The 13,811-nt window shown below is 34.7% G+C and overlaps 1 protein-coding gene across 1 annotated transcript in view; it reads left to right on the plus strand.

The window, feature by feature from the left end:
* CCDC141 (coiled-coil domain containing 141) overlaps window positions 1-13,811 on the plus strand; it is a gene marked incomplete at its 5' end in the record, with an annotated part of 71,465 nt that overhangs the window by 50,305 nt on the left and 7,349 nt on the right. Inside the window, 8 exons of the mRNA XM_082284998.1 lie at window positions 523-663; window positions 1,465-1,659; window positions 3,035-3,218; window positions 4,430-4,539; window positions 6,814-6,918; window positions 7,535-7,624; window positions 10,442-11,325; window positions 13,297-13,469. Of these exons, the coding sequence (XP_082141124.1) occupies window positions 523-663; window positions 1,465-1,659; window positions 3,035-3,218; window positions 4,430-4,539; window positions 6,814-6,918; window positions 7,535-7,624; window positions 10,442-11,325; window positions 13,297-13,469 (1,882 nt within the window). The remainder of the gene's footprint in view (window positions 1-522; window positions 664-1,464; window positions 1,660-3,034; window positions 3,219-4,429; window positions 4,540-6,813; window positions 6,919-7,534; window positions 7,625-10,441; window positions 11,326-13,296; window positions 13,470-13,811) is intronic.

Below are 13,811 nucleotides of genomic sequence, written 5' to 3' on the forward strand. Positions count from 1 at the left end.
ACACCAACCAAAAAACAACCCGACATAAAGTAAATGTTTTATTGTAGGACAAGAGTGATATGAATAAAACCAAATCTACTTGCCCAGGCCCAGTAAAACTGGTTTTTTGGAAACTAAGTGTGGGTATACATTTACATGACTACCATTTCTACTAAATGGACTGAAGGATGTGAAGGGCATCTACCTCCAGTTAAAACCAGTGGAAGATCCTGGACAATATTTTTTTCATAGGTTGTCTGAGCAATGATCTCATTCCTTGTCCAAACCCTTTTTTTGCCCCAGTCATTCTGGAAACAGGATTCTGCATCCAGAAAGCAAAAATACTGATTTAGCAGGATTAAGAGTTTCCATTACTGTAAAGAAATTCTGAGGAACAAAGGATGCTTTATGAGATGGCCTAGTATTACTAATTTCTGTATTAAATTTTAAGTGTTCAAATTGTTCATTTAACAGCTCTTGAAAAAACCTAAATTGATGTGTGATGTGTCATTTTTTACTAACAAAGTGCTTACTCTGTTACAGCTCAGAGAATCATTTAAGGATCTCAAAAAGAAATTCAACAATTTGAAGTTTAACTATATGAAGAAAACTGAAAAAGCTCGAAATATGAAAGTGCTTAGAATACAGATTCAGCAAGTTGATACATATGCAGAGAAAATACAGGTAATAGAAATTCTAGGCTTAGTAAAAGCTTCACCTGTTGAATTACGCGGCCTATGCCAAACCCATCGCAGGAGATTGGCACATCACAAAATTTATTGTGCACTTCTCTTACTCATCATTATATCCTTCCTGTCTGTCATTGCCTGAGACATTTTTCACTGTCCTATTCCTGTTACTTTTCCACTTACTTCAGTGAAATTATGTTGACTCAATTCCTGACTTCACTCCTTTTATCCACCATTATTTTTCTGTTTAGTCTTTTATTCTTCTTGCCTCTATTACTTCACAATACGTGTGACCTAGTCTTTCTTCTCCTTAAAAAACCCCAAAATAATCATCTCTGGCATGAAGCTACTTTCTTGTCTTTTTCATTTCTTCACGTAAAATGAACCTTTTCGTTACAACCTTTGGCTGTATTCACTGCCTGGAGTTGACCATGCTCATTTACACCTTAGAACCCTGCTAGCTTCACCCATTTTTCACATTTGCCAGAAAATATTCCTTCAGTGGTCTTTTTAATTGCAAGTCACACATGACCATGTTTTATTACTGCAGATATTTGTTTATTTTTAAGCTGAAAAAATAGGCTCAATTATACATTTAATAAATTTAATTTATATCGATTTTAGTCAGCATTGCAGAGGTCCTCCAGTTTCCTTTGATTTTTGAAAGAGCAGCTTGTAATTTTTAAAACAAAGGACAATAATATGTTTGTATGGTTTTCCCCTGCTTTTTATATTAAACTTCTAAAAATAGAAACATTTTGTTGTGGTATTTAATACTGCAGTGTCTTTTAAACAGATTCTTAAAAAGAAGATGGATAATTTAGAGAAGAAAGTCATTGACCCTTTTGCAAATGAACCTAGTGCTAAAGTTAGAGTTCTCTTGGGCTCAATCAGTGACTTACGAAAACAGCTGAATGATTTTAACATGGTTGTGGAAGATTACAAGCAAAATCTGGATCTCATGGAGCATCTGCAACAGATGATGAAAGAGGTACTAGTAAACCTGAGACCCCCCCGGTGGCTGTAATAATGAGCCAGGACAGGGATAGACAAAAGTGATTTAACTGCCTCAAGGTTAATCTGTAGCTTCCAAAAATAATAAGTTGGTAAAAAAAATTCTTTTTTTATTATTTCTTCCTAAATTTGCGGTGACAGGGGGAAATAAATGTGCAATGTCACCATATTCATGCAACTGGTGTCTCCACCTCCACATGACTTTCATAGTCATTCAGCATGTGTGTGATCATACCCATGAGCTCATTTTCTCTAAGTAAGCTCTGAGACAATACAGAAAGTGCCACGAAGTCCTCTTTGATAGCTGACAAACTCTGAGTTACCACTGTGGTTTATGTAATGATGAACTGAAATGTAAAATACTCAGTTCCTTATCAGAAGAATATTTTTTTAACAGACTAAGTTGTTAAATATATCTATAATTTTTTTTCTGAACTGCAGTCTGTCTTATTGGACACTTTCATAACTTTATTTTAATGTATCTGAGGACTGTCTCATGCATTGTCTTTTTTAAAAGAAAAAAGGTTTGTAACAGTATTGTAACAGTATTTTCCTTCTTGCCGTATTTTGTTGGTGCTCTTGCCGTGGGGCAAGCTCATTCTGGTCATCACTGTTTATATTTAGAAATAACATTGCTCTTATCTCCAAAGAGATCTAAGTGTGTGACAAATTCCCTTAATGATGAATCACAATACTAAAGTTTTGCTAAAGAGATGTTTTCAGTGCCCAGTGACCGATCAATATGTTCTTGCATATACCATTAGCAAAACAATTTGTTAGTATTTGTTGAAGATTTATATTTTCAAACTCCCCACTTATTTAACAGAAATAGATTATTTCCTAGAGGTAAAATTTAAGACTGTTTGGAGTATTCTTAACCAAAGGTGTTTATTACGGGTATGTTCTAAAGCCCATTATTGTCAGTAGAAATATTCCTGCTGACTTTAGTGGTTGCTGACACCTCTCTGCTAAAATGTAAAATTTAAAGAACCCTTCTGCCCTTACACAGCTATAATTGAGGCCATAATATGAAGTTTTTGAAATTAGTCAATTGATTTACATGGTGGAAAGAACTCAGAAATAAAACATGTTTTTGCAGAACCGTTAAATAATAACCTCACCATGCTTGTAAGACGAGCATGGGACTAGTGTTTAATGAAAATTTAACAGCTATTAATACTTGAAGCACCATTAGTAATTAACAAGTGTTTTTCAGGTTAAATTTAAGTCAGAATACTTAAGACATACTGTATGCCACTGATTATGGAAAGTCTAAGAATAATCCAGTCTATTCTACAACATCTTGAACTGCAGACAGTGATTCATTACAATGCAGGTTTTTTATCCCTCAGTGTCAATTTTGGTTTGAAGATGTGAGCGCAACAGTGATTAGAGTTGGCAACTACTCTGCAGAATGCAAAACAAGAGAAGCAATAGAGACTCTCTATAAGCAATTCAATAAATTTATTGAACCTACAGTGCCTCAACAGGAAGAAAAAATTCAGCAGATTATGGATCTTGCTAGACAGTTATATGGTGAGGAGATATCTGGTAATGTACTGTGGGGACAAAATGCAGTAACTTGGGACAGAAGTAAGCAGATTCCTTGGTTTGTTCATTGAAGAAAAAAATCAGATGAATTTTAAAAAATTAATGTTTTAAAGTATTGTTTCGAAGAGGTGAAGGATTTCAGAACAAATATTTACAAAAAACAAGAATATGAAAGTACTCAGCAGTCTGGCATTTACATAGTTTTCTGTATACAGCCTGAGTTCACCTTGAAATAAAAATGTCCTTGTAATATTCATGAGCTTGGAGTTAAGACTTCATGGCTTAAGCTCCCTCATAACAGGTAAGCTCTCTCATAACAGGCCACACAGAGGATATTATAATGCTGAATTTATTTTTCACCTTCATACTGTGAATAACTGGTAGGATTTGTTTGCCAAATTTTTATTAGCAAATAATGTAGACTGCTATTTAGATACTGTGTTTGCAATTGTAGTGATTTGGAACATTGCTGACCAAAAAACCACAAAGTCAAAAAACTTCATATTTTCCTTTTTTCTTTTCCCCACTTTTAGTTTTTTATGTACATTTTGAAGTTATTTTGTCCAAATGTGTGGGGATTTAGTGTAGCCTATCAATTCAAGTAGCAAAGCTGAAAAAATTTCAAGATTCAAACTGGGCTTTTAAATTCTTCTTAATTTAGTGCTGGAAAGACTATTTAGAGAGCACAGATCACTTCTTTTTTCTTCTCTCTCTTTTTTTATTTTTTTAAGACTTCTCAATATTTTAAGCATTCCTATCTGCAGGCAAGGAGAGGACAGAATGGATTTTTGAAAACAGCTGATTAGGAACACCATGAGAAAGTTGCGTGGTGTTAAGTCATTACATGAGAAAAAGCTTCTGCATCCTGCCTTTGTTTTGTGTTTCTTATAACAGGGATCTAAGTGCCTCCTAGTTGCATAATGTGGCAACTAGTTTAGGGGACACTTGACGAGGTCAGCTTTTTTTAAAGTAGTACTACTAACCAGAGAGAAGACCTGCAGAAACTATGAGGACTCATCTCAAGTAAGCTACTAAGATGTGAGAAAGCATATTACTCTGAATCAGAGAATTCCTCCAGCAAAACAAAACACAGAAAAATATGATTATTGTAGTACCTTGGGGTTACAAATTACACTGATTGTTGCATGTATATTTGAGGCATTTTGTTCTACATTCATGCTGTTTTGTCTTTGTAGGTATCGAAGAAGGAAAGAAGTATGTTGAAAAAACTCTATTAAAGTACAAAGAAATCATGAATTCTGTTGATGGCTTGTGTAGTTCTCTGAGAGAACTTAAGGAGATAAAGGTATTTTTTTTTAAACTGGAGAATGTATTGCATCTACATCGATTTATCATGCTTAGTGACTGAATCAGTGCTTTTAACTGAGGATCATCTATGGTAGTGTGAAATACTTCTTAATTGTTCACTTTTCTGTTACCTTAGGTAATGATTGTAATGAATCAATGAAGACATACTTGTTTTGGGTACTAAATATTTCTTCTAAGTTTCTTTTTCTTTGCTTTTTTTGGAACTGTTACTCCTTTCAAGCAATGTTTAGGAGAAATTGTCAAATTTTCTTTGAGTATCTAGACAATTTTTTTTTTCATAATTCTTCTTCCTTTGATATTGTAATAGGCAACTGCTAGATCTACAAAATGCCAAACAACCTCACTTGGCTCCTCTTGGAAAAGACATCCTGAAAACCAAGTTGTGTTAAAGCTAAAGTAATTTGAGGTAGAAAAGCCTTGCTTTTACATAAATATTAAAGACAACAGCATTTTTAGTTTCATGTTCTGATAAACTGCTGTAGGTGTAATTCAATATAACATATTAACTGAGGAGGAATTATGGAAGACAGGTGATAGGGGTAGATAATGAAGACTGTCTACTGACCCCTCTCCATTCTCTTAAGTAATATATGAAAAATCTCCTGCATGCAGCAGCAGCTGATGAGTTAATTCTTCTGAGAAGGTGGTAAAATTAAGATGCTTAAATATCCTACTTTTGTTGATACTGAATGCTGTTTCACTTTTCTTTGATGGAATTATACTATAAAGTTGACAAACACTCAAATTATGCATTAATACACTTAAAAAGCTGTAAGAGATGCCAAAAATATAAATGAATTTCAAAGGTCATTATGTGAATGGAAAGAAGGCTTTGTCTCGCACTGTGACCATATAGAAACCTCAACATAAATGCCTTTGGTTTTTCTATGTTCTCCTCCCTGTCCATGTATCACATAAACACTATTGTGTGCAGGACAGTACTCCCAGGTTCTGTCAGAACAGGGCTTGAACCTTTCATCTTTTCTGCTAGCTCAACATTGTATGATCTTTTCAATACAAATGGAATTTCAAACTATTTTTACTACCTTATTTTGACTAATTTCCATAAAATCATTGAATTTCTTGCACAACAATTCTGCAACTTTATTAAAAGGAAAGTTGTTTTGGGTTGTTTTTTTTTACAATATGCACTATTCTGAGATTTAAAAACTAATATTCTTATTGAACATTTCCAGACTATATTCAATCTTATGAAGAATAAATAATTCAGCAAACTATCTAAACAGACATGTGCCATCTGTATGGAATGCCATGACTATAAATTGAGTTTCATTTCATGTCATTTTTAAGGCATGACAAATTAAGTGGAAATGTATTGCATAACCTTTCCTAATTTTACATTGCTGCTGAATGCCAGAAAAAACTTTGATTCTTTCAAGTGCAAAATTAAAGACTATTTTTCCTCCCTAGGTAAAAAAACTGATTGAAAAAATTACACGGAATTTTTCACTTGTTTAATGCTAGAATGGAAGATTAATAATGCAACTCTTTCTTATGAGAAACTTGTTTAAGGCTGTAACTTTTGGCTGGGCAGCTAAAGATGTGAAAGACACAAAACTGTAACTATAAAGCTTTTGGCTTTCTTTATCTCATGCCACTGTTATGTTCTTTGAAATCTGTGGGATTCTTCCACGACTGTTTTGAAGGATTTATCAAGTCTTCATAAAATACATTATGGTTGTCCAGGTTTCTGTTATGCTATGTTTTATGCTTAGATCACATTCTTCCCTTTCCACCTTTTAGAAAAATTTGATTATAGAGACTCACAGATGTTTCTTTCCTCTCTAGAACTGTTTTCCTGAAATCCTGATATTTTTCTGAATTTGTGGTTTATTCTATTTTTTTCTCATAACCATGTTACTTTCTTAATCCTTTATTCCTCCTTGCTGAGCCTGTGTACAAATTGGTTAATATTCCTCAGATTCTTGACTAGCCACCGGAATTCTTCAGTCTTATATACTGAAGAATTGTAGTCTTCTATAGTTTCTCTGCCTCAGAAAAGATCCCATCAGCTTTGGAAAATGTTGTCATTGCTTGTCCGAGAATGAATTAATTGGGTTTTGCTGCATTTTTTTTGCCATAAGCAATTAACACCTGTGCTGATGACAGATTTTAGATAAGATTTCGGTTTGGTTTTTACTCCGTTGTACAGAGCATAAGTCAGTGTGTAGCTAACAATTGCTACCTTCTATTATTTATAAACTTAATTAATTTTCTCTTCACATGGCAGAAAGTTGGATTTTCTGAAGAGTTGATTACTGTTGAAAAAGAGGAAAGAAAAGGTCAAGAGGCATGTGAGACTGCTAAAGACAAAGAAGTGGAGCAAAAGCAGCAGGTTAGTTCAGTTATTTGCATTTTTTAATAACTAGAACTCTGTTTCTAAAAAGGCTTTGTGTATTGCTAGAAAGTTCTTTGCTTTTCAGTCTTAGAGCCTCCATTGGGATGGGTGTTATCAGTGTAATCTTGGTTGATTGTTTTTCAGTTATTTTCAGTTAGCCCTTTTCCTTCTATCCAATCCACATACTCTTCCTCATGAATTTTTATTTTTTAGCATTTTTTACATGCCTGTATATCTCCTTTTCTTTTCTGAAATAGTATTCCTTTCTTAACCTTTTACCGATTTTCCTTTGGTCCTATTAATGTAGAGGTCCTCTTTGTGACCATTCCCCCTTCCTGAAAAAAGAGTACATTCTGCTCTCTCCTTTAAAAATAAAACTTAAGGGAATATAGGAAGTAATAGTGGAGACTGTTGTTACTATTCCCAAAGCCCTAGAGTTCCTCTGATGCCTAGATACAAGTTATGAAAGTATTTGATTTATAAGTAATATTCTATGAGAGAAACCTCATAGCTCAGAATTTGCACTAAATAAGGGTGAAAATCATGATTATTTGTTGAATCATTAAAGTCTTAATGACGAAAAAAGTGGAATTTTAAAACATTTTTCTTTCAGATGGCATCAGGTGAATTGCTTGCAAATTCAGAAAGCATTGCTGAGAAAAGAAGCAATACTCTGTCTCCTACAGGCACTAAACAAGTATGTGTTGTTCATATTAATTTACATTTAATCAGATTGATGGGCATCATTGTGTACTCTCAAGGGAATTCTACTCCTTAATTTGCTGTGTCTTAAAAGTGAGGACTGTTATACTGATATGCTTTGCTTATATTCTCATTTACAGTATTACCAAAAACCTGACAAAACAAGCACATTGATTCAGTTTAACAACAGTGTGAATAACAGGAAACAGAGCAACAATGATGAACACAGCTACATCTGTCAGCAGTTCACTAAGACATCATGTCAAAGATAATTAGCTGTAACATTGTTATGACACTATAGAAGAAATAACAGAACTCACCATCAAATAATCGTCTTTATCCTCATCTCAAAACACTTAAGTTCCATTTCAGTTGCCAAAATTCTCTGCATCAGAGATCATAAATAATCCAAATTAGTGATTGCATGCATGTTGAGAACAATGCACAAAAGGAGATTAGATATGGGAAGACTGAGTATGCATTTAGAATGATAAAAATCCAAACAGACAAATATGTTTCATTCATGGATATACAATAAAGGAATATGAAAGTTTCCAAATCATCAATGAACAAATGAAGTCTTAGAAATACAGGCAAAGCAAAGCCAGAGCTATATTTCATGGGATAAATTACTTTACATTAAAGAATATTTTGAAGTCTTTGGATCCTGGATGTAAATGTAAATCATTTGCTATGTAAAAAAGTGATAAATTGGAGTGGGTGGTAATATGTTTAAGTGCTTAGGAAGGTGGAATCCATTGGTAATAGATTTAGAGACCTAAAAATTCCATTTTGCAAGCTGCTAACATAGAAAAATACTACAAGATATTAAACAGTGATGTTTTCTAGAAAATCAGCTAATAATACCATTCCCTTCAGTTCAATACAAAATGTCCTGTAATCTGATGAGCCAAAATTAAACCTAATTAATTTTCTTACCTCCATTCCAAGTCAGTGGGAGTTTCAGTATTGACTTGCAGCCCAGATTTCACTCAAAATTTTGTGACTGTTCCAAAGAGTGTCCCTCAGGAGAATCACCTCAGCAGATGTCCGTAGCTCTATTTTGCTAAGCCACAGCTTTGTCAGACCTCATCAGACTGAGTCTCAGCTGCCAAGGAGAGAAGTCAAGGGTATGCGAAACCACAAATATCATATGAGAATTGTGGCAACTACGATGCCTCTACCCTTTTCATCACTCCATACTTCACTTAAAGAGGTGGCAAGTTCTTCCCACTAGAACCTTGTATAGTGGGCCAAAATCTCTGAGTTTGTCTGTACTTCTGCAAGCTGCTTTTGCAATATTAATTTGCTTCAAATATAACCTTCTTAAAAGTGTGCTAGACCTTCTTATGGTACATTGATCCTCCTGCTTTTTTGGTCCCATGCTGCCAAAGCCTATCTGGCAGCTTGCTCACTCACAGCTCACCTGCCATTCTTTTCCACAGCATTTTCCCCAGGGTCTTTTCCCATCTCTTCAAGGGTCAGAGTTCATCAGGGGATGCTTGTGGGAAGCTTGAACCTCATCTTACAACTAAATTGAATTGTTTAGTAAAATAGACACTGTAAAGCCCCAACCTCCTTCCAGTCATTATTTCATAGGTCTGGCATGAATCACATTGCTTTGAAATAATAAATGCAATAACTTGGAAAAGCATCTATATTAAAACTATTACATATATTAACATGTCTAGAGGACCAGGGCACATATGAGGTTCTATTTCTTATAATTTAAAAAAAAAATTTTTGTACTAATTATTAGATCATATTTAGAGCAGTAAAGCAAAAAGAAAACCAAAATAAACATACCACCACACTCTTGTACTGGATACTGCCAAAGAGACCTGTTTTGGAAAGCAATGACATTCAGTGTATCACCCAATTTATGTGAGTGGGCAGTTCATAGGTGATAGAAACATTGCTTAGTAGATTACATATTTGTGTACAGAACTCAGCAATGAGAGGGTAGCTTAAGAAAGCATTATGCACACCTTTGCTGAGAGCCTTTGAACAGCTGACATCAATCTGAATATGTGATTACATTCATATAAAAATCAAGAGGCAGAGAAGTAATTAACAAAGCACATAACGTCTTTGAAGCTTTGTGATTAAAACTAATGCATTTATGCCTCACCCAATTCTCTTTGAAACTTGATGAGAGGGATTTTTTTTTACTGGATCCAAGTTAACATAAAAATATTTTTTACATTTCTTTTCTTTTAATATTTGGCAGGATCTTGGAATAGCTGGCAAAATAAAAAAAAAAAAAAAAAAAAAAGAAAGAAATATAAAATGCTTGGAAAATGTTATAGAGGTGTTGGTTTAATTATTTAACTCTTGAGCATGACTGACAACTCTTTTTTCTCAAAGAAACAAGTCCAACAACTTGGATGTTAATATATTTTTGTCGCTATGTAACTGTGTTTCATTAAAATGTAATTAGGCCACCTACTCCTCCTCCTCCTCCACCTTCCTCTTGCAAATGCTCACATAAACAGAACCTACAGGAAATCCACAGGTTGCCCTTTGTTTGTAGAAAGGTACTTTTTGTTTCATTGTTACTGTTATAATAAATGCTTATACATAGTTTTAATAATATCTTCTAAAATCTGTTCGAACAGTTTGAAATTCCAGCAAGCTGCTGCAACATTTTCTGAAAAATTATCCTTTCTTCCATTTCTTTCTGCTTCTCAGAATACATCAAGATTAATTAGAAGAAATACTGTTGCTACATTCTGCATGACAAGGGATGTATTGAATGATAACTCTTTGTCTTTTTTTTTCCTTCTTTCTTCTCTCTTCTTTCTCCTCCTGATTGGAGGAGAGGAATATATTGGCTGATATTTCAGCCGTTCCAGCTGGTGAGGATCTTGTTTCACAGGATACAGAGCTGTCATCTTCAGCCAAAGAGGATAGTTTACAGACTGAATTCCTGGCACAAGACACACCCTCCGGAGATGAATATGAGTGTATATCACCTGATGATATCTCTTTGCCACCGCTTTCTGAGACACCAGAATCCAACCTCTTACATTCTGAAACAGAGCTAGAAGAGCAGTGCTGTTGTAGTTCTCATAGTCTGCATGTCAGTTCCTATAGCTTGCAAATGCAGAAAACCACTAGTATGATAAAACTGATGGAAGCATCTGACCTCTTAACAAATTCTGCTTTTGCTGATGCTACAAATAATAGCATGGAAAGCCCATCAGATCACTTCGAAAATTTTTGTCTCTCTTTAACTGATTCTGGTCCAAAAGTCAGAGCAGTATCTCCTTTGACTTGCAGCTCACAAGGAATATCTGAAACTAGCACTGCTTCCTGCCCTATAAAAGCCAAACCAGTGCAAAGCATGATGAGTGAAGTGTGCAAAACACATTTACAACACCTTGAACTTCATAAAAGCATGTCAGAAACACAAGAACAATTGCATGCCTTAAGTAACTGTACTAAACCCCAGGACAGGCTACATGCTTTGCCTGATCCATTCTCAGGTTTCGTGTTTCAATCAGACGCCACCAGAAGCTGTCAGAGGCAGATGGTTACCCGAGAAGAGATTAAAAGTTCTTCAGAAAAGAACAGCATGGCCAGCCTAACTGGACAGGCGCCTAACTTCTCCCAGCTTCTGTCTAACAAAACCGTCATGGAAGGCTCTCCGGTAACTTTGGAAGTAGAAGTAACGGGATTCCCAGAGCCTACACTGACATGGTGGGTAGCTTACAATGAGAAGTAGTAAATGTACCTATAAGTGAGCCACCATGAACCTCTTACAACCAAATCAATTAATCTGTAGGCTAGAATAAATGGCTTGTATCCTTTCTACTCCACACTTCTGCCTGATTTCCACCTTCAGAATTGTTTTCGACAATTAACCAACTTGAAATAATCCCTCTGTACCAAATTTTATGAATGGTAGTATCAAACTACTGCAAACATACCCCAAGGTTTTTTAAGGAAAAGCATCATATAGTTTTCATATTCTGGAATATGGCATTCTACTTGTTCAATGCCTTCTTAAAATAATTGCATGCTTCAGATTTACCATAAATAAATTCACCTGCATTTTCCCAGGCTCTGGGCACTATGTATGGACAGACACATAGATATGCATGTACACTGAAATATTTATACAGTCACTACATATAGATGAGGACACAGTTACACATATGTGAAAGTCAGTTATGAAAACCAAGGCAGGTTACAGGTTAAAAAAACCCACCTAAATATCTACACTAACAGAATCAGTTTTATATCATATATTGGTGTGCATGGTCTATCTCTTTCTTAATTGCTATGTGTCAATTTAGATTACTTTATACTGGATTTAGATTACTTTTATACTGGATTTAGATTACTTTTATACTGGATTTGTGAGAAATACAGATGATGTAATATGAACATTTAAAGTCTAAAAATACCCTGCCAAAAGGAATAGGGACTTAAAGAGGCGCAGGATTTCAAGATTTTTGTCCTAGTTCTATATGTTGTTGCATGCATTCCTCTGATTTTACCTCATTTCTCTTTTCTCCACTTATTCCATTAGTCTTTCACAATGGAGGCCTTTCTTTTAATGTATTAAAACCAAATATGCCTCTTACTGGAAAAAAAATGATGTTAATATTATTATTACACTTTTAAAGAATTAAACTGTAAGTTTTTGTTAAACTGAAATTTTTTCAGTGGCACTGAGAAAACTACTGGACACTGCAACCTTGGTGCTATACTCTGTTGGTATCAATAAAGTTACCTTGTTTTAAATACCAGTATTGTACAGATTGAGGAGTATTATTGGTGAAACAAGATGTTCATTTTATTGTAAGAGAGCATTAATTTAACTCGAAAATATATATACTGTTGATAGATTGTCTTTCAAAAAGATAGCATTCAACTGGAATAATTTTGCAAATTAGAAATTCATGAGAACAGAAAAAAAATGTCGGTGTTTTAAATTAAAAATTCACCAATAATGTGTATTTTGTACTGGTGTAGAAATATTTTTGGTTATACATGTGGAAAAATATTTTCATGTTTGTGTTAGGTTAAATGTAGCCTGTGCTGAAACATCATGAGGCAAGGAGAGACAGAATTTTCTCTAATTTCCATTTTTAAATCAGGAGTCAAAACCAATACATGGTGAAAGATCCTCAAGTGTTAGAATATGACAGCAGTTCCCTGGAGTAACTCCTGATGCATTGTTCTATCCTGTTTGATGATGTGAACTAAGTAAATGTTAAGTGGCCTGGGATGGAAGAAGGTTCTTGACTGTCTTTTATATTGAGGATACAAGTTTAGAACGTTTTTTTGTTGATCTTTCAGAACCTTTTCATGAGTTGGATTGACTAATGACCTTATTAGCAAAAATGTTTCAGCACAAAACCGAGGGCCCAGGCCCTCAGGTAACCTCTTTAATACTGCAGTGAGAGAGGTGTGACTTGTGTGTTGAACACCATTTTCAGAACCACATTTTCTACTGTTAAGAATGTATTATCCAGTAATTTGCATAGTTTAGCTGTTCATACATATTTACAGATTAACTTCAAAATTGAGAAAGGAGAGCACAGTAGTGTTCTCTATCCTCTGCTGTTAATGTAGTGTGTTACAGAGATTGCCTGAATTTGCAAGGTTCTGTGCAGCATGAAGAGATAAAACTCTGACTTGAAAACTGACTCTCTGCTTCAGGTACAAGAAGGGCCAGAAACTGACTGCAGATGAGCACTTAAAGCTTTTACAAAAGGAGACAAAGCATACTTTGTTCATTCAGAAGGTGTGTGATAAAGATGCTGGCCTCTATGTTGTTCGGGCTAAAAATTTGAACGGCACTATCTCATCAAGTGCCATTCTTCACGTGAAAGGTAACAGGCCACCTATTGCAAGAATAGACTGGATAATGCTGTGTGTCATCTATATTGGTGTATCACTAATGTACTGGCTATTCACAAAATAAGTACAATATTGACTGCACTGAACTTAATCATCACATGTTAAATTTATTTTCTTACACTGCATTTTCACAATATGTACCAAGCCACTTTTATGGCAAAATGGATATATTTCTTGTTTCTTTACTGGCAGTTTTAAGTGCTTATTTTACTTTCTCATAGTGATGTTGAGATAAAAACTTCGAAAGATATTTCTAGAATCTGAGGCTGAGTTTTGCTTTTGAAAAATGTAGGCATTGCAGATCACTGGAAACA

This window comes from Coloeus monedula, assembly GCF_965178545.1.
Source record: "Coloeus monedula genome assembly, chromosome: 7".
NCBI classification, from domain to species: domain Eukaryota; kingdom Metazoa; phylum Chordata; class Aves; order Passeriformes; family Corvidae; genus Coloeus; species Coloeus monedula.